This window comes from Ostrinia nubilalis, chromosome Z (assembly GCF_963855985.1).
Source record: "Ostrinia nubilalis chromosome Z, ilOstNubi1.1, whole genome shotgun sequence".
Taxonomy (NCBI): Eukaryota; Metazoa; Arthropoda; class Insecta; order Lepidoptera; family Crambidae; genus Ostrinia; species Ostrinia nubilalis.
This window is the reverse complement of record NC_087119.1, coordinates 17,352,542-17,380,480: the sequence shown is the minus strand read 5'-3', so window position 1 is coordinate 17,380,480 and position 27,939 is coordinate 17,352,542. Positions and strand designations below refer to the sequence as shown.

Sequence of the window (27,939 nt, the reverse complement as noted above, 5' to 3'; positions counted from 1 at the left end):
CCCCAAATTTAGGATCCATACTGCGCGACACAACCTCGGCTTCTTAATATTATAATCGTATTCTAAACATAGAATACATTAAGTAACAGTCAACCCGAGTTGTTACCCGCCAGTTGTTTCGTCCCGGGATCTTATAACTTACCGACCGAGTTACACACTTCTTGCTTTTCGTTGAAAGCTCGCTTTGTTGAAATTAGTTTTCAAACTACACCTGGGCATGCTCGGCTATTATCATTTTCGTTCGTTCGTTCGTTCGTTCGTTTCAGCCGAAAGACGTCCACTGCTGGACAAAGGCCTCCCCCAAGGCAATTATCATTTTAACTCTTCCCTTTTCTAAAGATAATATTAATTATATGTATAGTACCTACTTATAAATAATAAAGTATTGCACTTATGGGAAAGTTAACGATCGAATGCCAATCATTTTATTTTATTTCACATAATTTAAGTAACTTGGGATCTAAAAGTAACGATTCTGATTATAGGATGCATTCGCATTAATCATTAATACATTTAATTGATATCGAATGCTGTAACGCAGTTCATTTAGCTCCCTATGTATAAATACTTCTATGGTACAGACGACAACACTCAAGTCAATCAAAGTGGCATCTGATACTATTATAATATGTACTTAAGTGCTACTTCAGAATAAAAATATTGAGTTGAATGTGATATCGACTGTACCTACATAAAGATGGAAGATTGGCGTATCGAAGTGATTCGCACAATTTACTACAAATTCCTATTTAAAAGTAATTTTTACTTCAAGAGGCGAACAGAACACACAATGCATTTAGTTTAAAAATAATCAACTAAACAGCAACAGAAAATAATCGAACAGAAACAATAATAATTATTATAATCGCAATTATTTATACTTGCTTGTCAGGATAATGTTATATAATTTTAGAACTCATTTTAATCAATTATAATACCTAACTATGATTGGCATTGCAGCAAATAATACTTAAATTAAACTCATAAATATTTTTTATTTCCTTATCTTAATTTATTGAAATGTTGTTGTGAAGGTCGATATTATTGCGTGAAAGTTTGATTAATTAATGTTATTTGATTTCTTTTTTGTTCCGATGTTTACTTATTCGTTAGTAGCAGGAAAAAAGTCAACTAGAGGCTTTCTCCTATGATAGGCAATTCAAGAAATATAGAAATCGAAGAATCGTAAGTAGCGTGAAACTAACTGAAAGAATCAATTAGGCACGTCTTAACCACAGGGTTTATTTTAAGATGAATGTTATTGTGGAATTGATAATCTTTCCACGACACATACAAACTAATACCATGTACGTACACGACTTAATGAGCTACTATGTCTCATGACATATTAGGTAGCTTCTTCTAAATGCATTGTTACTCTGTAAATAATATCAGAGACACAAAGGTCCAACGCTTCTGGTGATTGAAATTGCAGATAAAAATATTGTCTCTGCAACCTGATTAACTTTTTAAATGGAAAATCATTGAGAATGTATGATAGATGATAGATGTAGAAAACTGCTGCCAAAAAACTTGGTATCCTCTCGAGGGCAAGGCAGTACTTCTCCAATAAGCAAAGGCTGCAGTTATATAAAGCACAGATCCGACCTTGCATGGAATACTGCTGCCACCTCTGGGACGGCTCTGCCAAGAAATATTTGGCTGCTTTGGATTCGGTGGAAAGGCGTGCCAGGAGACTAATCGACAGCCCGACCCTTGTTGAAGCGTCGCTCCAGGAACTTGACCACCGCCGTAAAGTTGCTTCTCTAACGGTTTTCTACAGGCTACACTTCGGAGAATGTGCGAAGGAATTATATAACTTAATTCCACCAGCCCCTTTCCATCACCGGGGAACCAGACGCAGGCTAGCGTACCATCCCTACATTGTCGACATTCCACCAGCTCGCACTAAGCGTTTCGACGACTCCTTTATAATGCGAACAGCTAGGGACTGGAATTCGCTGCCTGCTGCTGTATTTCCTGAACACTATAATTCGGGCGTTTTCAAGGCGAGAGTGAATAGGCACTTACAGGGCAGATATGTACCATCCTAGACTGCATCTCACTTAACACCAGGTGCGATTGCGGTCAAATACCTGCCTTGGCTAGCATAAAAAAAAAAAAAAAAAGATTTTATATTAACTTCCACCAATTTCATACGCCATACTAATCGAGCTTTTACAAACAAGAGCACAAAGCTTATCACTACTAACTTATTACCTATCGTAATAGGTGCTAAGCGACAAATACGGATTAACTGCATTACAATATTTAGAAAACAGATAAACATATATATTAGGCATACAAATTTACATTATTGTAGTACATACAACCAATATAATCCAGAATGAAAGCTCATGCTCATCACGATACAATTTAACCCTGACTAAAAAGAACGCGACCCGACTTAAAATACACTAAGGCTGAGTTGCACCACCTTATTTTAACCGTAACAATTACAATAACCGGTGCTTTAGTATGGAGTTTGACAGATTTTTGACGTTTGTCAAAGTTAGAGTAAGATGGCGCAACTCAGCCTAAATGTAGGCAGTGATAACGTATTATGTGCGGTGACTTAGTTAAGTAAATGTTTTAAGCAGCAACTAATTTTGTCGATTCACCCTCCACTATCTTACACCTGAGATGAACCTATGTAAACATGACCCAGATTACTTCCAAAGTTACGGTTGTTTGTCTTCCAACCCTTACATGGAGGTGGGTACTAACTTCGCAGTAAACAAATACAAGTCCTTAATAAGGCTCTCTATTGATCATGGATCAAACGGGGCGCTTTGTCGAACGCGACACGTGAAATGGAATCCGCATTTACCAATTCTGATGGCGCAATTAGGCATGGAACGGAATCAGTAGCAAATGGAATACTCAGACATTACACGTCCTACGTATATTTGTATTAAACCTGTCGTGGATGAAGCTCCTTTATATTTTACCATTTTTAGTTTATGATTCAGTATCTTTTGCTTCTTGTTGTTTGGAAGAGATCGCTGTAAGTATAGTGATAAGACCGTCTAAATTGTGCCATATCTTTTGTATATTTCTTACTTGTTATTGTCTTGTGTGGTGTACAATAAAGTGAGTTCTATCAATATAAAATATTATCTTCTCTGTTTCATAAAATAATTTTATCTTTATAAATTTGGATTTCCTTTGCCATTACAAAAATGTAGACATGAAATCAGAATTTCACTTATTGTTACCGAAATAGAGAGCCGATTCTGTAATAAAGATTAAAGTTTATTACAGAATCGGCTCGGCAGTAAAGTAAACAATACAACCCAAGGGTTCCGTGTTACTCCCGTCGCTGCACCCTGCTGGTGCGACATGAAGCGAAGCTTTCGAATATTTTTCCGTCGATGTTCGTTACTTCATCTGCCAATTAAAATAATATAGGAAAGTGGGTCAAATATAATAAGATATTTGTAGAAATAAAATGCACATGTAATTATATTTCACGCCATCGATCGACAATGGGTTAACTAAAACTTGCACGTAGATAATATGCAATATGATTATGATCATTCCCCTAGCTTTTCTAGTTCCTATAGATTTCTTCTATAAATGATAGGTTCATTGAGATCAAACTCTATAGAAACTAATTGACGACTTGTTTCAAACTCAGGCATATTTAGACCAATCACGGGCTTAAATTTATTCTTGAGGATCGATTGTGAGTGACGTTTCTTAATAGGGCTCTATCGCTCCCCCGCTACTTGGCAGTTAACCCTCAAATCCTTCGTCACGTTTCAATATGGCGCACGTGACGTAAAACACTAATTTATACCGCCTTGGCGCATAATGCATTATTTGCATGTGGTTTAATACGATTCTCCTAACTCAAATCCAAGGAAAACCAAAAAATAATATATTTGTTGACAGACCTGCTGCGAAAGGGTTATAAACGAGATAATGTAGGTCTTTATTAATTAATTTACCTTTTATTTGCGTCATAACGTGTCGACATTAATTTAAAGGTACGGATATCGAGTGTTTTAATGTTTTTAGGGTTCCGTACCTCAAAAGGAAAAAACGGAACCCTTATAGGATCACTTTGTTGTCCGCCTGTCTGTCTGTCAAGACCCTTTATCTCAAGAACGCGTGGACGTATCAAGCTGAAATTCACATGAAATACTCAGGTCTATTGTCCCTTTAAGCTGTGAAAATATCAAACTTCTAAGCCAAGCCAATCAAAAGATACAGCCGATTATGTCGATATTTTCAACAAATTTTCGACACTCGCAAAGGAATCAAAACCTACAGGATACTTCCCGTAAACTCAGAATCTTGAAATTTGGCATGAAGCATTGTCATATAATGCAAATATAGGAAAAATTGCGGTAATCACATTTTTTTAGTTATAATATAATTTAATAAAAATATTTTAATAAGATGAAACTTACTACCTTATTTCTCACGAACCAATAAAGGTATCAAATTGAAATTTATACCAGATACCTAGGTCTATTGTCCCTTTAAGCAGTGAAAAAATCAAACTTCTAAGTTAACGCGATCAAAAGATACAGCAGTTTATACCGACACCTTAGACGAATTTCCGTCACACGCTAGGGAATCAAAACCTACAAGGTACTTCCCGTGAACTCAGAATCTTGAAATTCGGCACGAAGCAACTTTATATAGTACAGATAAAGAAAAATTGCCAAAATGATAAATTTGAAGTTACATAAAATATTAAAATATTATTTTTGCTTACATGACATAAAATATTTTTTAAATAATTATAAACTTACTACCTACCCTTTTTCACATGAACGCGTAGAGATATTAAAGTTGAAATTCATATCAAACACTTCTTAAATCTAATTGCCTCTAAACTGTGAAAAATTCTAAATCAACGCAAAAATTCAAAACGCTGAGGTAGGTACCTACCTATAATCATACCGCATATTTTGAAATTCGCCACTACTCGCAACGGAATCAAAACTTAAAGACTACTACGATATCTAGTAAGTAATTTGATTTAATACGTCATAAATTGTAAACCGCTACGTTTGTACGGCGGAACCCTCGGTGTGCGAGTCCGACTCGCACTTGGCCGGTTTTTTTTCCCATCTCTATGCTTCGTGAAAAAGGGCATCAATTACAATGGAGAAATTTTTATAACTCAACCCAACTGTATGAACATCAAAAAAGTATTTAGCTATAGTACGTACTCTTGGAATTTCAACTTAAACATTTTGTTTTAATTCTCGCATCTGCCTACCCGCATGGTGGAATGTCGATTCCTGCTGTGAGAAAAAAACCTACTTACTTCGTCTAACTACACGCGTCAATAATATCTAATTCTTTAGTAATAATTTATTACATTATTGTATTGTATGGAATGTGAACTTGTTTAAATGCTCAAAATCAACTAAGTTCATCATCAAAAGTTACTAACTTGGTGTTAGTAATTTACGAGTAAACTACAATAGTAGCATTAAATCAAACGAGACTATTTAACACAATGATTTAATTATACAAGATAATTAGGTGTTTCGTAATTACCTGACCAACACAACATCTCGTCAACTTTGTAATAACTATACCGTTTACTTTGACGTGTGTATTAGCAGGATAGTTTCTATAGGCCTGACATTGTATGTATGCTAGTAAGTACCTACTGCCTTAAGTATAATACGATGTCGACGGTATTAGCAAGGGATCGATCATATAATAACGATGTACATCGGTACAGACGAGGAACACGATACAATCAACGTCACATGCAGATTTTCCCATAGGATCACGTGACATGTAAATGCATTCCAAGGGAGACTGTCTCAGAAAGCTCTTAGCGTTCGAGGAACTAGCGTAGGTATGTCGATGTCTCTCTAGACTATTTAGTTTCTTGTATCGCACGATTCGGTGTGAAATTTGAATGTGCGCATTTAGATTTTGAGAAAACGTACAAAATTGTATAGATTGAAATGTGCATAGGTTAGGAAAGATAAAGGTATTATTTTTAGTCTTAACTAAATATTGTTCACAACATCAACATCAGGCATCAACAATATACATCCTCGAACTCTATAAAAGGTCTGACCCTATTTTAACTACTTCAAATTAAATACTTAAGTACCTAACGGAAAATTTTAATGTATTCCGCTACACTTCCTTTGCGAGTTTCGGCCCCACAAAAACCGAGTTGCGTGCGTATCGAACACCGTCATTGGTGTTAATTAAAAATACTATTTTCTAACGCGATAAAGTAAAGAGAACGCCTGTAAACACATTCTACACGTGTAAACAGATATCGGGTACAAGTGGGGGATAAGAAATTTCCGCCAATATCCGGCGCACTTGTGGGCTTGTGGGCCAATTTTTTCACCCCATCAAGCGTTGTTGGAATTAAGTGGACAGATGCGTGTCGCGTTTTTGTGCACTTACATTAGTTTTATGTGGCCACTAGCTTCCCAGCAGGGAACCAGCCATAGATAAGACTGATGTATTTTTTATTCAGAAGCAAACGGCAAAATGCAACAAGAAATAAATTCTTCATGAGGTGTTCGTACAAGTTTTTGTTATCTTAGTTTGACGATACGAGTAGTATAGTGTTGTCTTCATTAATTAATATGTAGTCTCTATATGTCCGCCTTTTAATGAAGATAATTTACACCTCATTGTGAAACATATTATTAAAGCGAACGGTGAATAAAATAACTTTATACTGGTTTGTAACGTTGCTGTGAAAAAAACGTATTGGACGTAATGTCATGTAAATCTTACTCAACAATCTGGGTAGAGGCGTTAAAAATTTCTAAAATTCGTATTATTTAAGTAAACTTTTGTAAACGTTATCTTACTATAAGTCAGCTCATAACTTTTAAATGCTAATCCAATCGCTGCATTAGGACGATAATCCTATACTACAAAGGATTTGCCACTGGATGCGTTCCGCGGTCAGGTCAAAGTGATCGCAGCCGGTATCATGAACAACATTTTTGGTCAGGGCAATAGTCAATGGTCTGGCCAAGACAATCTGTCGGCGGTGCGGTTTTCGTTCTTTGCTCGTGCCCGCTCAGGTCAGATCGCATTAATATAAAATGTATCGAGACTGACAATGATTTTTTTTATCCACAACGAGGAAGCTCTTGGCCTGTATCTCACCTGATGGTAAGTGACGATCAGGTCGAAAAGGTGGAAGCGAGCTTCACCCGGAAATCCTCAACCACGGAGGAACTGGCTATCTTACTTCAAACTGCCGGAACACAACAATGCTGTTAACATTGTTGTTATGGCGACATACTTAGGTAAGATGTTGGTAGCTAGCCAGGCGGACTTAGAACAAGCCCTACCACCAACCAAACCGAACAGAAAAATCTGCACCCACTGAGAATCGAACCCGGGACCTCTGCGTCTGAAGCAAGTGGTCTTACCACTAGACCACAGATGTTGTTCATACATGATGCGGGTGGCGTTCACTTTGACCTGACCGCTGACCGCAGATCGCATCCAGTGTGGCAAATCCTTGTGACTATGCAAGTGCAACCATTTTTGTCCAAGCTCGTCGAATTTTGATTAACAAAATGCAATAAGGGAATGTAAGTTCTTCGCGATCGTTTGAATATTTTATTGAACAATCCTTGCAGTAACTAAATATTTATAAAATTGGATGTGCTACTAATGTACACTTGCGCATTCATCGGTGTTGTGTGTAGAGTGAACAATAGTGAAATCAATTTTGTCCATCGCGCCAATTTATAGGTAAACCTACCTATGGTATCTGTTTAATGCTTTTTTGTCACATAAAGATAAATAAATTGCTTCAAATGGAAGGATCGTTTTACGAAAAAGCCAAGTAAAGTTAATTTCTGCTGACATCTTACTTTTATACGAAGGTGCATGAATGTAAAATGCACAAGGATTCATTTCATAATATCAACCATCAATGTCAATTGCTGACACTTAGGCTGAGTTGCACCACCTTATTTTAACCGTAACAATAACATTATCCGGTGCTTTTTGTATGGAGTTTGACAGATTTTTGACGTTTGTCAATGTTAAAGTAAGATTGTGCAACTTAGCCTTAATCTATATCGGAGGCATATCCAATCTAACTATAGATTCTTAAAAGCGCAAACAGAAATAGCAGACCAATTTCAGTAACAAAATCGAAATTGTTTCAGAACAGAAATCTGAATTGAAATGGATCGGAATTACGAATAGCCAATTGGATTTTACGGTGACGGTCGATAGAACCGAAATAAATACTCATACATAATAACTCGTAGGTACAGTCAGCGTCAAATAGTTCGTGACACCCAAAGTAGCCCAAAAGTTCGCAACTCATCTTTGTTACAATTGGAATAAGGGTGTGTTGTCAACTTTTGGCCCACTTTGAGTGTCACGAACTATTTGTCGCTGACTGTACGTGTGTAAGCGGAAATTACGTGCTTATAATTAGCTGACACAGTCATGTAAAATATAGTCCGCTAAAGACTCCGTGCTTTTTTCCTAAACGGATAACGGTTCCATACAAATCGTGAAGCGTGAAAAGTACTTTGATTAACCGTAGCAATCGTAGCGTCAGTTTAAAGGAACTGTAGAGTTCATATTCACAGTGCTGATTTTGTGTAAAGTTGTAAATGTCAACGTCAATATATTTTATTAATATTATTTTACTTTATTATTTTCAGTCATTTCATGAACCGTTTTCACATTCCTTAAGTCACGTGCATAATGAAAACGAATTTCGTAGTGTAAAATAAAAGGTTAAGTTTGTTAAGCTCAAAAACATTTATATTGATTGACATTTTATTTCAGTAAATAAGGCGTAATTACAGCGTAGTGTATTTACATACGAGTTTTCCACCAATAGTAATAAAGCTGTCTCACTGACAGCCAAAAGCAACTTTAATGAAGACAATTTTTTTAACTCCCAAACAATTAATTAACGTAAATGCGCCTATTACCGCCAGTTTAAGCTGACTTCGGATAAACATTAGAAAATTAGATATAAGACGTGGTGATAGAAAATACACTTTAATTTATTTATAACAATGATGAAGTAGTCTTTGAATTCAAGTAGTAATAATGAGTATACAATTACACAATAATTAATAAATAGCAATTTAATCTGAAAAAGCAGTTGTTTCTATTACCGACCTATAGACGAGGTGTGTTTCTATTAACGTTTTTTCTGTTTCTATTACCGACCGCTAAGAATATTGCTCTTCAATTGGGTATATTCCAAGAGGCACGGGTTCGATTCCCGCTCAGAGGCTCGGGAACCACTTGATTTTTTCAAGTTAAATTTGTTTTGCTTTTAGTTTTAGTTGAATTTGTTTTTTTTTTTTCAAGTTAATTTTTTTTATTATTAAAAGAGAAAAGGCACGCTTCTCGAAAATAAATAAATAATCAAACAGAAATAGTAGAATAATAAATTCCTCTATTATACTTGATGACGCGGTACCCGGTGTTCTAGTGAGTAGTGGGGGTCATTATTTAAACTGTATTTGAGTTTTAATAAAATTTATTTTTCATTTAATATTTTATTTTTAATTTGACTATAATTCTTAAATAGTTTTTGGTTGATTTTAATTGTGTGTAATTGTGTATTTTAATTTAAACTATGAACAATTGGACACTGTCTGTATAATTATTTTAAATTATTTTTTTATTATTCAAAAGATCTTAAAAAGTTACATAGTAGTTGTGATAACGCATGATTGGTTTGGTGTCATGTCATAAATATTAGTTATATACAAAATACAGGCTTATAAGTCTTCGCAAGTGGCGTTATAGTTATGAGGCGGTAATAGAATCCACTATGAATATTACTTTATTCTATTAGCGACCGTAAAAAAAATCAGTAACAAACTAAAATATCTACTTTAATGAAGACGTGATCAGTGAAGTATCATTTTTATTAGGTTTTATTTTATATCAAATAGGTACTAATTAGAATTTAACAGGTTTTTATAAAATCTATTGCCATACATTATTAGAGATATTCTTTAATGTTCATTGCAGTTTTATGCCAAACCTATGACAATTAACGTATGGCGTTAATTGATTTAATTATGTGAAATATTCTTATGAATCGATCAAGATAATAAAATGGAGGTTAAATGCGTAATTAAAGATATAAATACTAAAATAAAAAACGTTATCAAAATTCTAACAACGCCATGGGTCGTTATTAGGAACCAAATTATAAAAAGTGTTTCTATTACCGCCCTTATTTAAAATTGTTTTTAAGCCACAAAAATACAGCGAGAGGGCTATATTGAGGGTTTATTAAGGAAACTAAAGTACGAATTAATATTGTTATGCAAAAACATGTTGGTATACTCATTTTAAATGTGTTAAAATCGCTAATTAATAACAAGGTGCACCTTAAGTAGCTGGGAGCGCGTCAGTATGAAAAGTGCGTCCGTTGCGGGCGCGTCCCATTTAATATCAAATAACTCCGTTTACTGGTTATTTACGAACACAAACTTTAATCGTTTTGATAGTCAATAAACATATCTAGATATTTTTTAGGTAACGTGTTTTCTGGAACCTGTTATTATGTCTTTTATGAAAGAAAGGAAAATAGGGCGGTAATAGAATACAAATTTTGGGGGGTCGTTAATAGGCGCACTTACGTTACTTAGCACAAAAATAAAGATAATTATAGTGCGTGAAAAGAAGTTATGCGGATGTTGAGAGGTATACGGCGTGTAAGTGACAGCTCCGCAAAAACTAAGACAGTTAACTCACTATCCCGAATTCGATATCATTAGTATTTTTCTCACAAATTAAGAACGCTATTTATACGTTTTTTATAACAATATTTATTTCACTTCTGTATGTTTCCGCAATGCCTGATAGACGTGAGGTGCTGAGATTGGGTGTAAGCAATTATTATTTGTGTTATGTCCCAATTTTGGATGCTCTTGCTACCTGTGTTAAGTGAATTTAAGAGATTGTTATTTTTCTGAAAATAAGTAGGTACAGCGATTTTTAACTTGGAAGTCCCAATGACTATATTAACTGAAATACTCACTACATTTTTATAATAATAATCAAGGAAAAGTTAATTATTGTCTAGTGCAGCTCTTGTGCCAGGGAGTTAAGAGTATCCAAAGAGCTTAATGGAATCCTCAAGTTCAGTCAGAGTCGTGGTTTGCGAAAACCATTAATAAGTTGAAAACTTCAAATAATTGTAGGAAATACATGGGGGTGATTACGCGTTCTCACGTGTAGCGATGCAGCGCCGGAGGCAAATTTTCCCCGCTATTTTCATAAAATAGGAGGTCGCCGCATCGCGCTTCTCCGGGGTTACAAAGCATCGAGCTCAGTTATTATTGTGAATTTAAATGTAATAAAACATTCTGCAGTATAATAATATTATTAGGATTATGCATTGATCTTTTGTTGATTCTGGTATGGCATTTTCTATATAGTACCGTACTCTTTCAAAAGAAAGAGTGGCCTCAATTAATGAAATTGTTAGTCTTCTCTACTACGAGAGTTTGGCAACTCTATAAATCTTTGTTTTAAGACTAGTTAAGACCGAGGTTTCTGTCCAAAAAATAATAATGTTTAATATAATCTATTTTTCTGGCACTTCGCCTCTAGGTAGACCATGGAACGTTCGTCCAAATTCAAACCTTAATAAAAAATCGAGTTCTAGGGTTACACCCACAAATATAACTTTAATTGCAATTAAGTATTAATTTCGTGCTATACAACCTCTAAACTATTTACGATAGAAATTGGTTTTGCCCAATAAAATAATAACGTATTTAATTTCAAACTTTACGATGTCGCGTCAATATTACTTTTAATAAAACAAAATCTATGTTTGGTTTTCCCGGCCTTTTGCGCGTGTAAACGAAAGTGTTAGTGACGCATGTCGGTTAAATTCCCGCTGTCTTTTCAAAGTAGTTGTTATATTTATGATTAATGACTGTACGAGGTTTTAACAAAGACAAAAAACACAGTGTTTTGTTTTTGGTTAATGAGCGCTAACTTGTTAAAATTAATGGGCTCGATTCTAAAGATCTAATCGATAAGCCGTTCTGATAATAATATCTGCGTGAGATAATTAGGTATTTGATAGTATTTAATTAGCCGTGGAGAGAAATGTGGCTAAATTTGCGGTAGATTTAAGCCACATACCTTGTTAGTAGCACAATCTTGTCCTTAACAATATGTATCATTCATACCTAAATGATAAAGGCACACTTACTAGGTAATGCATTGAGAAACATACGGTAGTTGGTACAGGTATTTATTGATATATTGTTGAAGTCTGAAGAGATTTCTTGGAGCAATTTTACTATAGTGATAACTAGATATCACAGTAGAAATCGGCATCTGTGCACCGAACTAATCATGTAAACCACACAACATAAGATACTCATCGAAATCAAATAAGTATTCGGTACAAATGGAAGCCAATCTAAGTGAACCCATATTATTCATATCACAAGCAAATAATACTAACATGAATAGAGCTAGAAAAGCACGAGGAGTATTGAATTCAAAATAATAACATACTACCAGAATTCATTCAAACGCTATTCCAACGTCAACAAAACAATTAACAGCTGCAACTTATTCATATCCTACAGGGATCAATAAGCCCGACAGTTATTGTATTGTATCGCAGTTTAAACTCATCACAACAACAAATCCACAAACAGAAATCCCCGTCTAAATCTAACCCGAACGATAGGGTTTATCAACAAAAAGCGTCTGCGGGCACGCACTGAAGATAGTCTGGTCACAACGCAATTCAGCCCGCTGCCCGCCTATTCTACGGGCGAATTCAATTAACTGAACATGCCATGAGAGTAATAAATTCTCTAAACAATCAGAATTCGAGCCCTGGTAATATGTCCGTCCGGTTGCATACGCATTGCGGTCGTGGCTATTTAATCAACGTATAAACACGGTGTACGCACCTCCCTTGCGGACATGTGTAGCTATCTATGTGCCTTTTTTGTCACCGTAAAAAGGTTTGTGTCCCATTGTTTTGGCAAAGATTACTTTTTGCGGGGTAACTTAATTAATGCGAATCGCAAATGCGCGGTTACGCGGCATCGGGTGACATTTTTTGCGGACATTTGTTATACTAGATGATTTTGCGTCTATTTTTTTTACCATTTCCATACTGGAGGTGTTTCTGTTGTAATTTTGTTTATTTGTGTACATTGTGTTGATTTATGGACACAGTTTGGCATGTTGAACAAAAATATAAATAGAAAAGCTAAATTTTGGCAACAGCATTCATTTGTTTCAACTTCGTACGCTTATTTTAAGGCACCTAGGTTTACGACCCAATCTGTCTTACCATGCAATAACAAATTATAGATTTTACTACTACTACCAGGGTTTCTAATAAAGGGATTTAAATTATACCCAATGTTAAAAGGGGTTTTAATAAGGAAATTCAAATTATACCCAAGTTAACATGGGTAATAAATTTAATCAGTATGTAGGCACACTCCAAAATTAGAAGGTAGGTAGATTATTTGGTTCACAATGGGTCACTGACACTGACCAACCTACTTTGCTATAGATATAGGTTACTTAAATCAGGTTTTAGATCAGATACTTAATCTCAATTAACAAAATAATTACTATTTGATTCGCCACATTGTATTTTGCATAATTGAAATCTATAAAAAATGTCTCGTTGTTTAGAAGTAAAACAGTTCTATTTATACCACACAGTATTATTTTACGATTCAAATCATGAAAATTGGGAAAAAAGATTGGAAAAACAATCTTAACGTTTATCCTAATAAAACCTATGGAATGAACTGTACACATTTTCCAGTGTCATACTTTTTATTCCCGGACTTCGTACAGTTTCCGAGGGTAGAGTTACAATGGGTACAGTTTTTTTCTCTAACCAAATCCTATTGCTACCCTAGTGGGCAAAAAAGTGGTTTTTGAAAAAGAGAAAGTTCGATACTGATGTAAATGTGCATAGTGCCATCAGTTTTCCCCAGAACGAAGCTAGGTGACGTTATACTAGAATTTACTTACTTAGCTACGTATTACTTTATACAAATAAACGTGGTTACTTAAAAGTAAAAAAAAAACTTTATAACTATGCACGATCATGAACATTGTACTTGTATTCGTCGACTTTAATCCATCTTCCTTGTATAAAACTCGAAACAGTAATAAAAATTGAGATGGCTGTGAAAAGCGGGGTGGCGCCGACTCCGGACGAAAGCTACGAAGTTCGTCCCACAAAAATCTACAGCTAATGTAGCATGTCTGTACAAACGCTACAAAGGCCATACATTACACTCCTGAGCCCTTTATCTCTGTACATAGCATCAAATTGTAACAAAAGGATTATTCAAGTAAGCGGATTAAAGCTGCTCTCCTAATTTATATCCGTGACTAGGGCTCCACCGAAGCGACTTTCCTTGTTTTTCTAACAGAACTAATCCAGTTTTAAAGTGCTTTCTATGGAAATTCGATTGTGGATGATGTTTACACGTCGGCGGTGTAGTCAAACGGCCATTGTGTGGCGCGGGTCGCGGTCGCGGGTCCCGGCCTCAGCATCTTCGCTCTTAATTATTCAGCGCTATCCTACGAAAAACCTTACGGCCGGTAATTGACCTTTATACCAGCCCTAAGACACTACGACATGCGTATCGCCCCACCGACTTCGTTATCTGATCCATCGTAAAAATTAATTACATACACATGTTCATAAATATCTAAACTGTTAGCATTTACTGCTAACGTTCGCTCGGCGGTTCGGTTCACGCGAACGCTCACGCACGTCTACCCGCGCCCGCGTAATTAGTAACACGGCAAAAACTTAAACATGTCAACCACTACTTTATTTAGTGTTAGTTTTTGTGTAACTTCCTGCCCGCAGAGACGCCTGGGCACTCGCTTGTATTCCAAAAATGCAAAATTGGCTCAAATTGCTTGTTATTAACGATGACAGATGTCTTGGCGCCGGGCCATGGGATTCTGATTTTGGTGCGACCTTAAGCGCCTGTCCCATGGTTGCATTTGCAGCGTCAGCTCCGGAGTGTCCCGAGACGTCCGATCGGATGTGTTGATACCAGAGCTATGGATACGCAATTAGTGACACAAAAGTTTTTTTACAAACGGAGGGAAATGAGACGTTGAGTTGTGCTGTAACAGCGTGCGCTGGGCGTTCACGACTATTAATATTGTGGTAACAGTAATGAGCCCTTATAAAAGCAAACTTTATTTTTCGAGCTTTCAGTGAAATACTTAGAAGTAATGACTGTCGCAAACAGTTATTTTACATGTAAGCTGTAAGTAACATCGTTTCGTGTTGGCGTATTGTGTAATTGGCTTGCACGTGTTGGAGGTAAAACTCATAGCTTAGTATGGTACGTTATGCATGTTTAAAATGCTACAGTAGGTATATTAAAAGTAGAGACTATTTTGATAACGTTATCTATTCTTGAAACTAATCTACTTTACAAACTAACACATGTATATTTCAAATATAGGTATGTTTCAAGTGTAATGAAAAACTTGTTGATTTATATTATTATTACATAGTTTTATTTCTAAAAACAATTAAAATTATTACTCTACTATATTACTTATGTCTCTATCACAATCTACATCGCCTGTGTTGCAAGTTTAAAATGGAAATATATATTTGAAAGCATTTTAAATTACTAAAAATATATTGTTTTTAATTTTCTTTGAAATTGAATTATTTTAACTTGATATCGTTTAATATTTCATAAGAGCCATTAAATCGAACGTTGTCATGACAAACAAAAAAAAATGTAAGCAGTTTAGAAAAGCTTTGATTCATTTAATCTCTTCGCGACATTTTTTACTACGAGTTCATTTTAAAAAGATAAGTTTAAATCTTATTTTAAGATGGCAGAGAAAAATAAAGTTTATGAGTTTCGAACTTTTATCTATTAGGCTTATCTAAAAAAGCTCAATTTTGTTAAGTTAATAGTTCTCAAGTGTTCTTTTCGTCCTTTTTTAAAATTACTAGCTGAAAATGACAAACAACACAGATCAATCGTGTAAAATTGCTGTATTACTATGTAATGAGGCATTAGGTGAACTATAATAAACTCTGATATTGGAAATGCATAAAACATCACCGTAGTAAAAGTTTAATCAGGATCAAATGCAAAATAAAAGTGAAGATAGTGACGTTTCTGCAAGGGTAGGTAGCGTAGGGATGACCGACGGCGATGCGGGCGCCACCTGTTACGCGGCCTATGAAACTCTACTATGCGAATTTCATGGCCTACGTTTTATTTCACCCCTAAAGTGAAGATGGCTAAATGGTTCTGCTTTTGTAGAAACCTTTCAATGGAAAGCACATTCCAATTCATTATAAATGCCGACTCGGGAAAACAGTCAATTACTTAAATAGGTACGTGCACTAGGTTGTATTTATTCAAGCAATCATTTTCGTTTTGTCATTTTTAATCGCGCACACACTTGGCTACTCGTATAAATTTTTTTCTGAAATAAATACCTACTAATTATTAATTAAAATGATATTTTTTTAGTTTCCATGTATTTAATATTTTGTGTAATGATTACTTAATAAATTTAACATGTGTAATTACAACTATTACTAAAATAGAGAGCATGAGTTTTCATTATTTGAAGTAAAAAAATGATTTATAATAATTTATTTTAAAAAGTAGAGTAGGTACCTAGTTGTTGTAGAGCTTGAAAAACAAACAATATTTTACAGTCAAAATGAAAAACTGTTTCGTAGTATTTGAAATGCTTTTTACTCAGCAAACATCGTGTGATTCTTGAGCATAGAATTTTTTTTAAGACAAATTGTTCGCGAAAGTCGTCTACAACGCCGACACAGGTAGAGCCTATAAAGTAAATTCTTAACTCTACGCTACGGCGATGTTCGTAAATCTGACGAGGTGAAACAACTTGTCGTCGGCCGAGCCATTTTTTGCCACTAGAGATTTGTTTGCTTGTGGTACAGAGCTGGCGGACTGTCTCCACGGAAACCCATAAACATGATCAAGTCGGGCCGACTCTGCCGCTTTTTTCCAGCGCCCCACCCGGACGAGGGCGGGGCTATTTAAGTAGGCGTGGTTTGCGTGATGGTGGGGATAGAAAGTGCCAATGGGAAGGCGTGATTTTGTGCTGGCTGTCGAAAAGGATGGAAGATCGGGGTCGTCATTGGCGTTGGCGGGCGCGTTCCGCCTCCGAGGCGGGGCTTGATTGGCTCTCTCCTACAGCGGAGGGGCGTCAGGCGGCGTACGCGCGCCAGTCTGTGTCGAGACTCGAACGCGTCAACAAGGTATAAGACCGGCCGCACACGACCCGACCCCGGCATGCGTAGCGCGCGCGCACCGGCCCGCTGACGCGCAGGGATGGCAGCGCGCCGCGCAGCCGCCGCGCACTCAACCAACTGTGATACGTTAACTTAATTTCGCATTAGCAGTAGTCATAAGGAAACTCATACGTCCGTGCTGTATAGACTTTGAGAGACAGTGTTTTGTGTGAAGCCGCCCATATGATCGTCCCGATGGCAGCGTACGCGCAATTTGGCTATTCGTACCCGCCCGCCTCGCAGGTTAGTCCCGATATCTCTACCTATCGAAAATACCAAGGATATAAACATACTTTTATGTAATCAGTACTGAATAAACAAGAACTTCTTGTACAGAAACATGTTGATGTTCATGCAGCATGACATAACACACTGGAATCAAGTACCTACTAATCATCAATATTGCTGAAAACAAAAATGGTTTAAGAATATCCGTAAGCTGAAGTTATGGTATAGTTTGTTTTGTTTACAATAATCACAAATCAAAATAAACAAGAAGAATAGTTGGTACATCTCTAATGTAGAGTCAGGTAAAGCAGATGTTTGTTTCTTTAACCACTATCAGCTAATATTCTGGTTATTTAATGCTGTTGTATCGGCTTTTAGTAGTTTTAGACATATTATGTTTTATATTACAGAACCAAAATATTGTGTACCTATATTCATGTCTAATAAGAAATTTAATTTGATGGTATTAGAGAATGCATAAAATAATACAAAGATTGGTACATAATTTTAAGTCGTAGTTACAGTAAAAGAATAATTTTATTGATAAACATTCATATGACATGTTTATCAAATACACTACATGCACATTATTTCTATTCAATGCACTCAGATTACAATAAACAAAAAATTATGTCATTAGCTCTACATTTAGTGTCAAATCCATAAAGTAGACATTGTTTTTGTTTGCTTTTACGTTGTTTTTAATAATTATTTCAAATTCATCAAGGTAAACGGATTTGGCATGGATGGATTGATGAAGATATCATATCTTTTAATGATAATTAAATAAAAGTACACATATTAATGCTAGTTTTCTATTCACATGTTCTCATAAAACAAATATTACTATTCCGTTTCTTTTAGACAACATAAATTCTGAAATCTTAATTTACAACATTCTTTGAATACCTATACCATTCGCATATTATGAATATTCTATCACGCATTATAAAATATGATTTATGAGAACTGTAAATTACCTACCTATGTTTACACTGAGAAAATGTTGATATAGGTAGCTAATATAGCCTATTTTAGAGCTTTATCCAGGCCTCAATTGGTTACCTATTGCTATTTTAAGTCCGTTATTAAAGTTTAATGCCCATGTAATAAATTGCTTGTTTTTTGTTATTATCTCTTGACATTTTGATAACCTGCTGATGCCTTGAGCCGACGGCGCCCTAAATGCAGGGTAATGCAGCAAGCATTAATTATAACATCTTTCTTTAAATAGGAGTTTAATTATTTGAGGATGATAAGGTACGTGCTAATGGGGCTTACATCTGTTGTCTGTACGACTATAAAATGATAATGTAGTCCAGTCATAGTTTAACATTTAAGTACGGGAGTAATAAAAGCCAGGGTTATAGTCCTTATATAATTACAAATAGAGTTACCTTATGTTAATCTTCTGTAAATTGCTGACAGCAATTTTAAACGAAAGTGGCTCATTTAATTTTGAAATCATTATGAGTTGTTATGTTGATTATTATAATACCTACTCTATGACATGAAAAGGTATTTATGTAGGCCTATTATATATTATTATAGCAGTCTTACAATATAAAATGAACAACAAATGTTGTTATTGATAAAAGGTTTCACATTAGTTCAAAATTGAATAAAAAATTAGTTTCCTATTCGCAAATACTTAAATGTTGATATTTTTGTATGCATCTTACATTAACATGCCTAACACACATTAAAAAAAACTACACAGGTAATTCCATAATTATCCCGTTTTACTCAGTCTCAAGTATATTAATTAAAAATAGTGTTATTCCCGCTAATTATAACAAGTTTATAAACAAGTTCCCGTCGAGGGACAATAGTCGCTAATTAAGGTGGAGTTTTGTCTAAAACAATGGGGAGGCCGAAGGGCGGTCTGGGCACACCCACTCGGACAAACAGCCATAATAAACATTTATTTGCCAACATAAACATCTGCCAGATTTAACACTATCGCCTTTAATAACTCCCATATCATAAACATACATCATCCCTAGACCCCTTAGCCGTCACCCGCATCCGAGTCTATGACCAAAAAAATAGAAGTGGCGCCTCTTTGAACGATTGCCATCAGATAAAGTATCACAGACAGGTAACGTTGACCCTTGCTTTAAACTTCTTAATTTATAGCCCATCGTAAAAAAACATCCGTTTCTGGTTTCAATAAATGAGTTCAGTTTTAAGAGTATGCAAAAAATACTACTTTTCGGGAATAAAGATCTAAACTTGAGATCAGTTTACAATTTACACGTTTATGTAACTTGAGTGAACTTCCATACAATTATAGACATGTGTTAACACCAAACTTACACAGTATTTCTAAAATGTCACACTTTATAAATACAGTGTAAGTTTGGTGATGAGCGTAAAAATAATTGTAATGTAAAAAGATATTACATGTTCCAAATTCAAAACAGCAGTGTTACTACACTAATGTCTTTTATGCGTTACTACATAATTGTTACTTACTTTACTACTTATAGTCGGTACACTACGGTTATACATCTTACACTATGTGTAATTACAAGTAATTTAAACTGATAGATTGAATTGGAACGTTTAAGTTTAACTTTAAATAACCGTTCAACAAATTAAAACCTATTTAAAATGTTTCTAAATTATTACCAAATGTATTTTAACAGTTTTTACAATAATTGTTATGATATTAGTAGCGCATTTATGTTTATTGTCTCAACATTTTTTGTTTAAGTGTCAAAAACATTGTTTTATTCTATCTAGTTTTTTACGCCTCACGCAAATATTTTTATCATCCAACAAGCGGTAATATAATGCATTTATTAATTAACAAAAAGGCTGCAATTTTAACTAGAATATAATTAAATGCAAAATATGTCAACGTTAATGTTCAAAGGCATAAAATACTGATAATCACATGCTTAAAATTTATGAAAGTTCTTTTGTTCATTTTGTATTTTAAGGAAACCTGTTGGTCAGGTTCGGGCCACCAAGACAGAGTATTTTGGGAAGTAATGCACTGTACATTACATTACAACCATGTTTTTAAGACGTAGTTGATGTGTAGGAAAGAATGCCAATACATGTAACTGTAATATGCCTAGAACGTAGAGAATAACAACAAACTAAATTTAAAAACAAACATTCGAAAGAAGATTCTGGCATTAAAAATTCTAAGCTTGAAAACTTTACAAATTGTTTAATTACAGTAAATAGATTGAAAATTTAATTACTGCAAACTGGAGATTATTTTGTGGTTCCATTATCTATTTATAAGAATTACAGATTTTTTTCAAACCACCGTAGAAATAGTATAATTACTGTTTAAGAAGTAAGTGATACAAATAAATATTAAGTTTAAGTGATGTAGTATTTTTTTATAAGAGCATACTAGGTTCTCAGAAAAAAAAACGCACTGTACATGTTCTCTATTAAAAAATATCGGTCAAATCTCGTATTTCACTTAACCAATAATGTAATAAGATAAATGAGACAAATCTTTACAATAAATTACATCTTTAATTTATCGACGTTCATAAAATATTCTTTTATCAATCAATCATAATTATCACAGATCATATTAAAAAAAAAACATTATTGGTATTACTTTAGGTATTGCCCTCATTTTATGTACCCTGAAAATAAAAGAAATAGAAGCATTGTAACAATGAATAGGTACATTTTAGGTAAATTTTAGGAACAAATTCCTAAACGGAATGAAATCGTAAACGGCCAGTTAAAAGTGCCTACCTAATTATATTGCATACCTACTTATACTATAATCATAATATGCATACAAAAGTTTAATCCAGCGAAAAAAATTGCCAGAAATCACGTGTTCTAATCGTCCACGTCTCGGGCGAAGGCAACACAATGCACACCCACAACAATTTTCCGTCTAATTGAGCGTATGCAATTGACCATTGAAGTGGACTCGATGGTTGTTAGTAGTTAATAGCCCTCGCATACTGGTTCATTGGTAGAAAATCAAACAAACACCAAGAATGGCTATGGCGTAACATTCCATTGTAAACGAGTCGTCTATTCTTCTGTTTTTTCTGCGCGCGTTTTTACCAGACGCGGTGGATTCAAAGAGAGGGTAATGCGTTTCGCGTGGTTGCACTTCGACATGTTCAGAGATAGTACTGTTCGGGAAATCGTAATAATAATGGTGTTGATAGAGCAGTAGTTGAGATTTGATTGCGGTTTTTTGGAGCATAATGAAACGGGCGTTTTTATTTCTTGCTCTCTGTGTACAGTCAGCGTCAAATAGTTTGGGATACACGGCCCGGTTTTTTGATTCGTAGTTAAAATAACCAATAGTCAAATTTGACAAATGTCAATATCAGAAATTAAATATCAGAAATAAATGTTTTTCGAAAGATGGTTAGCTGGATTTTTAGTATATTTTTTAACTATTAGTTTACATTTTAGCCATTAGTAGCAAAATTTAACAACTAGTTATTTTAACTATGAATAAAAAAACTGGGCCTAAGTAGCCAGCAAGTTCGCAATACGTCTTTGTTACAATTGGAATAAGATTGTGTCAATTTCTTAGGCACTTTCTTCACAACATTTGTAGAGATTATGTCAAATACATAGTACGCCGGAGCGTGGCGTTAAGGTTCGGCCAAACCAACGCGTGCAGCCTGCGTGCGCGATGGTGATGTGGCGATGGCGATCAGTAGAAATCAGTAGGATATGCACGCGTTGGTTTGGCCGTTAAAGCAGAGTTTTTTCTATGGTTAAATCTTCGGTAAAACCAACGTCTGCAGCTCGCGTCGGCGATGGCGATCGCGATCACTGGGCGTGCGTAGACAAGGACAGGACGCGACAAGTGACAGGACGCGTTGATGTTAACTCATCGCTACAAATTCATACCCAACATCTGATCGCCATCGCCATCGCGCACGCAGGCTGCTCGCGTTGGTTTGGCTGAACCTTTATGTAGTATCTATGTTTGACACCTATTATATGTAGAGTTAGCAGAGGTAGAGCTCCGCGGTACAAGCGTGAAACCGTCAAGCCACACTCAAGACATGCCACGACATCTCCGCTGTTCAGCAGATACATTAAGGCTGGGTTGCATCTTACTTTGACTGTAACAAACGTCAGAAATCTGTCAAACTCCATACAAAACACACCGGTTATCGTTAAAGTTACGGTCTTAAGGTGGTGCAAGTCCTTCACTAAAATAATTAAAAGTATTCTTTTGAATTTAAATTATTGCTATTACCTGATTATAAAATAGTTTCTATAATTCCTATAATATTTTTTCAAAGTCTTATCAATTTCCGCAAACATTGACAAATAAATCAGTTTTTTTTTTCAATTTGCAAGATTATAAAGGAATTAATTTATTTATCAAATATAGGGCTTATTTAATAGTGACTTGTCTATTGAAATTCTTTTAGTGATTTTCATTATTCATTATCTGTTCATCAAACCACTATATTATGGTATAGTTTATTTTTAGTCAACTTTCAATGATGGGATCCCTAGTGGAATTTATAATAACGTTATTGTTATTTTCTTATTATAATATATTATATTCTAGTTCTATAAAATTATCTTAGCTCCTCCCAATCACCGATCATACCGGCTATTGTTTTCTCTCTAATTAGCAATTTTTTACAAGCGCCACTATAATTAATTAAATGCAAATAGAAACTGAGCTGTATTTCATCATCAAGATTTTTTAATAAATATCGCAAGATAATTAATATAAAGTTTTTCAATAAATCCAATTAATTTCCTTCGGCATTACGTTTTAGAAAATAATTGATTTGCCTCGAAGGCTTCGTAACAAAGAATGGGAAAATTTAAGATAAAAGATGCTTAAAGGCTTTACAATATAAGCCATTTTAAATTGCAATGTGTGTAAATTCCCGGAGCTTATTAATTAAAATTATTAGACAAGCAATCAAGTAAATATGTAAGGTATTGAATTTCATTAAGCGAGTAACAATGGTCGGGAAATACACCCAGCCATAATATTTCTCCCGTCGCCACAAGCACTAGTTTTTGTTTAGACATTGAGCGAACAAATTAATAGCAATTGAGCAAGAAAATTACCTTTTACTCTGTGAAGTTTCACATTCTTAAATTATTTATAGCAAATTAGTTCTAATTTATTGCTTTCCGTAAAAAGAGATACACCAATTAAGTTAACATAACATTAACTTGTGGTCTATGGTATATCTTTATGATTGTGCTTAAGTATACACAAATACGATAAAACGATACATACATTAGTCACTCAATGGCGATCCGTTTGGGTATCATTAAAGGTTGAATTTAAGTTGTATTTCACAAAAAAAAACTATTCACTCAATGTCTTGGAATTTCGCTAAAATAAAATTCATAGTCAAATCGTACCTAATTCAGTATTGTACTAACAGAGAGGTAGGTACGGTGCACATAAGTAATCAACCTGGCTATGATATTTTATTAATGAAACTCTGTGGTTTATTAATTTATTTATTATAGCACTACATAATATGGTTCAAATATTATTTAAGCCTGAAAAAAGGTGACAGCTCTTTATTTATTATATCTTTAGTTATTTACAAATATGTACTTAGCTTCATGAGACCTAAGAGTAAAGCAGTATAGGTAATACTTTTCATATTGAAAAAGATGTCTATGTTGTATCCCGATTCCCGATGCGTTGTGGTGCTAGACACCGTGGTCGCACCACTATAACCCATCGCGTGATTACAGTGTCTGTACTATTCTGTACTAGAATGCGTAAAAAAATTAACCTAGTACTCTAAGGCTACCAAAATAAAAGATATGTGAAAAAAAAAACACACAACAAGTAATGTAAAAAAGCAGGAGAAAGTAAAAACAGTGAAAAATTTGAAAAAAATAAAATAAAAAATAAAACATTTAGATGACTTAATCATGTTAATGAAAACCTTAGGCAAAATAATTTTATTTTTTACTATTTTTTATCTCACCAATTAGGTTAAAAGGAATACTGCTTTTTTTCTTTGTTTTTACTGACTGCCTCGGTTTTTTATAACTCTTTTAGCGTAATAACAAAGTCTAAAATCTTTGTCTTGAAAATGTTCATCCTCACAATTTTCAAGGAACTGACAAAGTACTAATGGTACAAAGGACATGCACCTGCATGGTATAGAAGACCCGTATAGCTTGAGAATATCCACACACTGCTTATCTATTATGTTGCAACGTTGAAGAGAATGAAACACATTGGGTCGATATTGTAAGGCAATAATGTAGCTGTAAAAGCAAAAATGAAAACCGGTTGAACTCTTTACACATCTCAATTAGCTTGACAACATAGATGTGTCTAACATTAATTGAACATCCAATCCGGAAGAGAGCCTGTTCAGCAGGTTGGTACTGCTTCAGGGAGTAGGCCAACTGTTCAGAACTTCCGAAAACAGCTTGTAAAACTAATTGGCAGATATTATATTTGTTTTTCTAGGTCGTGATTAGTGGGTGGCTTCTGAGCAACCAGCTGAGAAAGCTTAAAAAATGCGAGTATTAATAGAGCATAAAAATACAAAAGCTTAATTTAAGAAGATACAGAGTTTAAAATGTGCAAAGAAACGAAAGGATACAAAAAGTTTCACGCTACTATGGCGATTCAGGTAATGTCGACAGCGCCATCTCTTGGTAGAGCGTAGAACTACTTGCTTGATACAGTAGATTAAGGCGAACCAGCTGGTTCTCAAGCAATAATTATATGAAATAGTATACGAGTACATATTATATGATTGATTAAAATAAACAAATTAATTTTTACTACTTTTTCAGATTTTCACTTTTCTCTTATTGATTAAAAAACTATTTGATTTTCTTTCAGATTTACATATTTAAAAAAATCCTATATTATATTAAGTTCAAATTACAAATATTTTTGTAAATTTTGTAATTTTCAGGTATTACTGAAAAAGAAAATAAATATGGTAAAATATTTCAAACTCTGACTATACAACACCACTAAAACTTCAACATACGGTTCACAGTAAACGCTCCAGACTATTTATCGATAGTCTAGATAGAAAGCAGCAACGGCCCGCATGCAGACTACAGTGATATTAATCGTTAATACTCCCAAATTCCGTGCGAACGCTAACACTGTGCGTAAAGTGGATCCATTTATCTGGGAATCCGGTGGGAGGTCACGGGAAAAGTCCACAATAAAAGCCGGGCACAGTTTAATTGAGTACTGCGACCTCATAATCCGCGCTTCGCTCCGCCCGCTAAATGTTATTTATACGAAACTCCCGAACAGCCGGCGGCGGCCGCACCTATACGCCGCGTATAAATTTTAGCCTACTGCGCCCTAGGGATGACAATTTGGAAATAAAGTCAATTCCAAGTGTACTTATTGACTTGACAATAACAATTCTTGAATGAAGCATACTTCAATGAAAAAAATATGACAACATGAAATATTCCGGAAAAGAAGCTAGAATCGAATTGCTCACAAACCTTTTAGGACCATTAAAAATTTGCAGTTTAAGACATCTAAATAATTTCTTATGAGTGTGGTGGGAGTGATTTACCCAGGCAGTAGTTGCAAACTTCAGACCACAGACTTGTCGATAAAACACTGTTTACTAGGTAGGCCTAGCTACGAGTATATTATTATGTGCCACATACTGCCTGCCTGAAACTATTATTTCTCCATTGCACCGAGAACCATAACTGCTGTGCCTACCTTGTTCCATCAACGCGTCATTGCTTTTACTGTTTTTCTCCGGGCTGGGTTAGAGCCAGTAATTAATTTGCGGCGATTATTGCCATTGCCTTTATGCTTGTTATTAAACTTGTCGATAATTTAAGATGGAACACGGGTCTCAAATTGCCCGGTCTCGGCCGATTGCCCTTTCGCGCACGCTTAGATTGTGTCGCCGAGCGATTAGTCCAACCGATTTGTTTGTGATGTACGGCACGCAAAGCGAACACTCGCGACTCCAGTTTTGCGTGAGTTTTCATACGTTATTTCCATTTTCACCAATCCAATCATGGGTTGAATTATCACTTGTAAAGTTTATGAAATAGGTAGCCGTTTATTACTGTCGAAACTTGTCGAAATGTCACCAGGTAAGTAATTATGAAAATATCATGTGACGCTTTTTATCAGTTAACTTTATAACTCGAATAGTAACATTAACATACTTTTACGCTCTGATGGTTGCGAACGTTGCAGAATTTATTAATGCCCAATGGTCGTCGGCTGGACGTGCGGCTCGTACGTTGAGAGCCATAAATGAGTACCGGCCGAGTATTTAACTACTGGGAATTTGGCCATTGGAATTATCGATGCAATCCGCCAGACGATAATTGAATTGAAACGCGTTAAATAACCATTAATTGTTGTTGAGAGCGCGATGGATATTTATCTACGGGCCGAGCGTCGATATTCTGGTCGCAGTCCCCAGGTGCAGTTCGCGCTGCGATGGGGAAAATCTAATCGCTTCACACGTAAAGGGTAGCAACTAGAAATTAGGATTTTAGTTATTTTAGTACTTTTAGGCTTAGTTGCATCATCTTACTTTAACTTTGACAAACGTCAAAAATCTGTCAAACTCCATACAAAAAGCTTCGGTTATTGTTATTGTTACGGTTTAAATAAGGTGGTACAACTCAGCATTTGATTATTGTGAAATGTTGAATACCTACATACTTAGTTTTAGTAAATGCATAAATTGTACTGAATACGTCTGCACTGCACTAGTAAGAGAATTGGTTGATTCATATTTGAAATACTCACTGTTTTGTTGATTTCTTATCCATTCACATATTATATACCCGCCTCTGTGGTCTAGTGGTAAGACCACCTGCTTCAGACGCAGAGGTCCCGGGTTCGATTCCCAATGGGGGCAGATTTTTCTGTTCGGTTTGGTTGGTGGTAGGGCTTGTTCTAAGTCCGCCTGGCTAGCTACCACCATCTTACCTAAGTCTGTCGCCATAACAACAATGTTAACAGCATTATTGTGTTCCGGCAGTTAGAGGTAAGACAGCCAGTTCCTCCGTGGTTGAGGATTCCGGGTGAAGCTCGCTTCCACCTTCGGCCTGATCGTCACTTACCATCAGGTGAGATACAGGCCAAGAGCTTCCTCGTTGTGGATAAAAAAAATTATTTTGAATGGTCTGAATAAATAATGGGTCTTATCATTTATCGAAAATTATGTCGTCTTTGGATTAATAAGCTAAATTTAGAGACATATCAATTAAAAAAGATAGTATTTTAAAACTAATCTCATTGAAAAAATACCTATTCTTCATTTTTCATTTAAGTCGACGCCTAAATCGGGGTGCAATAGCAATCTAGTTGATCGAGTGTGCAGTTCCTGTTAATTTATTCGACCGATAAATCGAATTAGGAGTCCAAATTTACATTAGCCATTGTCCACACGTTTGTACAAACAAGCACGCGT

General features: G+C 35.2%; 1 protein-coding gene across 4 annotated transcripts in view; it reads left to right on the top strand.

The window, feature by feature from the left end:
• The window catches only part of LOC135086896 (homeobox protein araucan), a 103,557-nt gene that overhangs the window by 36,462 nt on the left and 39,156 nt on the right, over nt 1-27,939 (top strand). Inside the window, exon 1 of one of the 4 annotated variants that reach the window (XM_063981719.1) lies at nt 17,247-17,548. The exons of the other annotated variants lie outside the window; for them this stretch is intronic. Within the exon in view, the coding sequence (XP_063837789.1) occupies nt 17,489-17,548 (60 nt within the window). The 5' untranslated portion in view covers nt 17,247-17,488. Of the gene's footprint in view, nt 1-17,246; nt 17,549-27,939 lie in introns of those variants that run through there. 4 annotated transcript variants of the gene reach the window in all.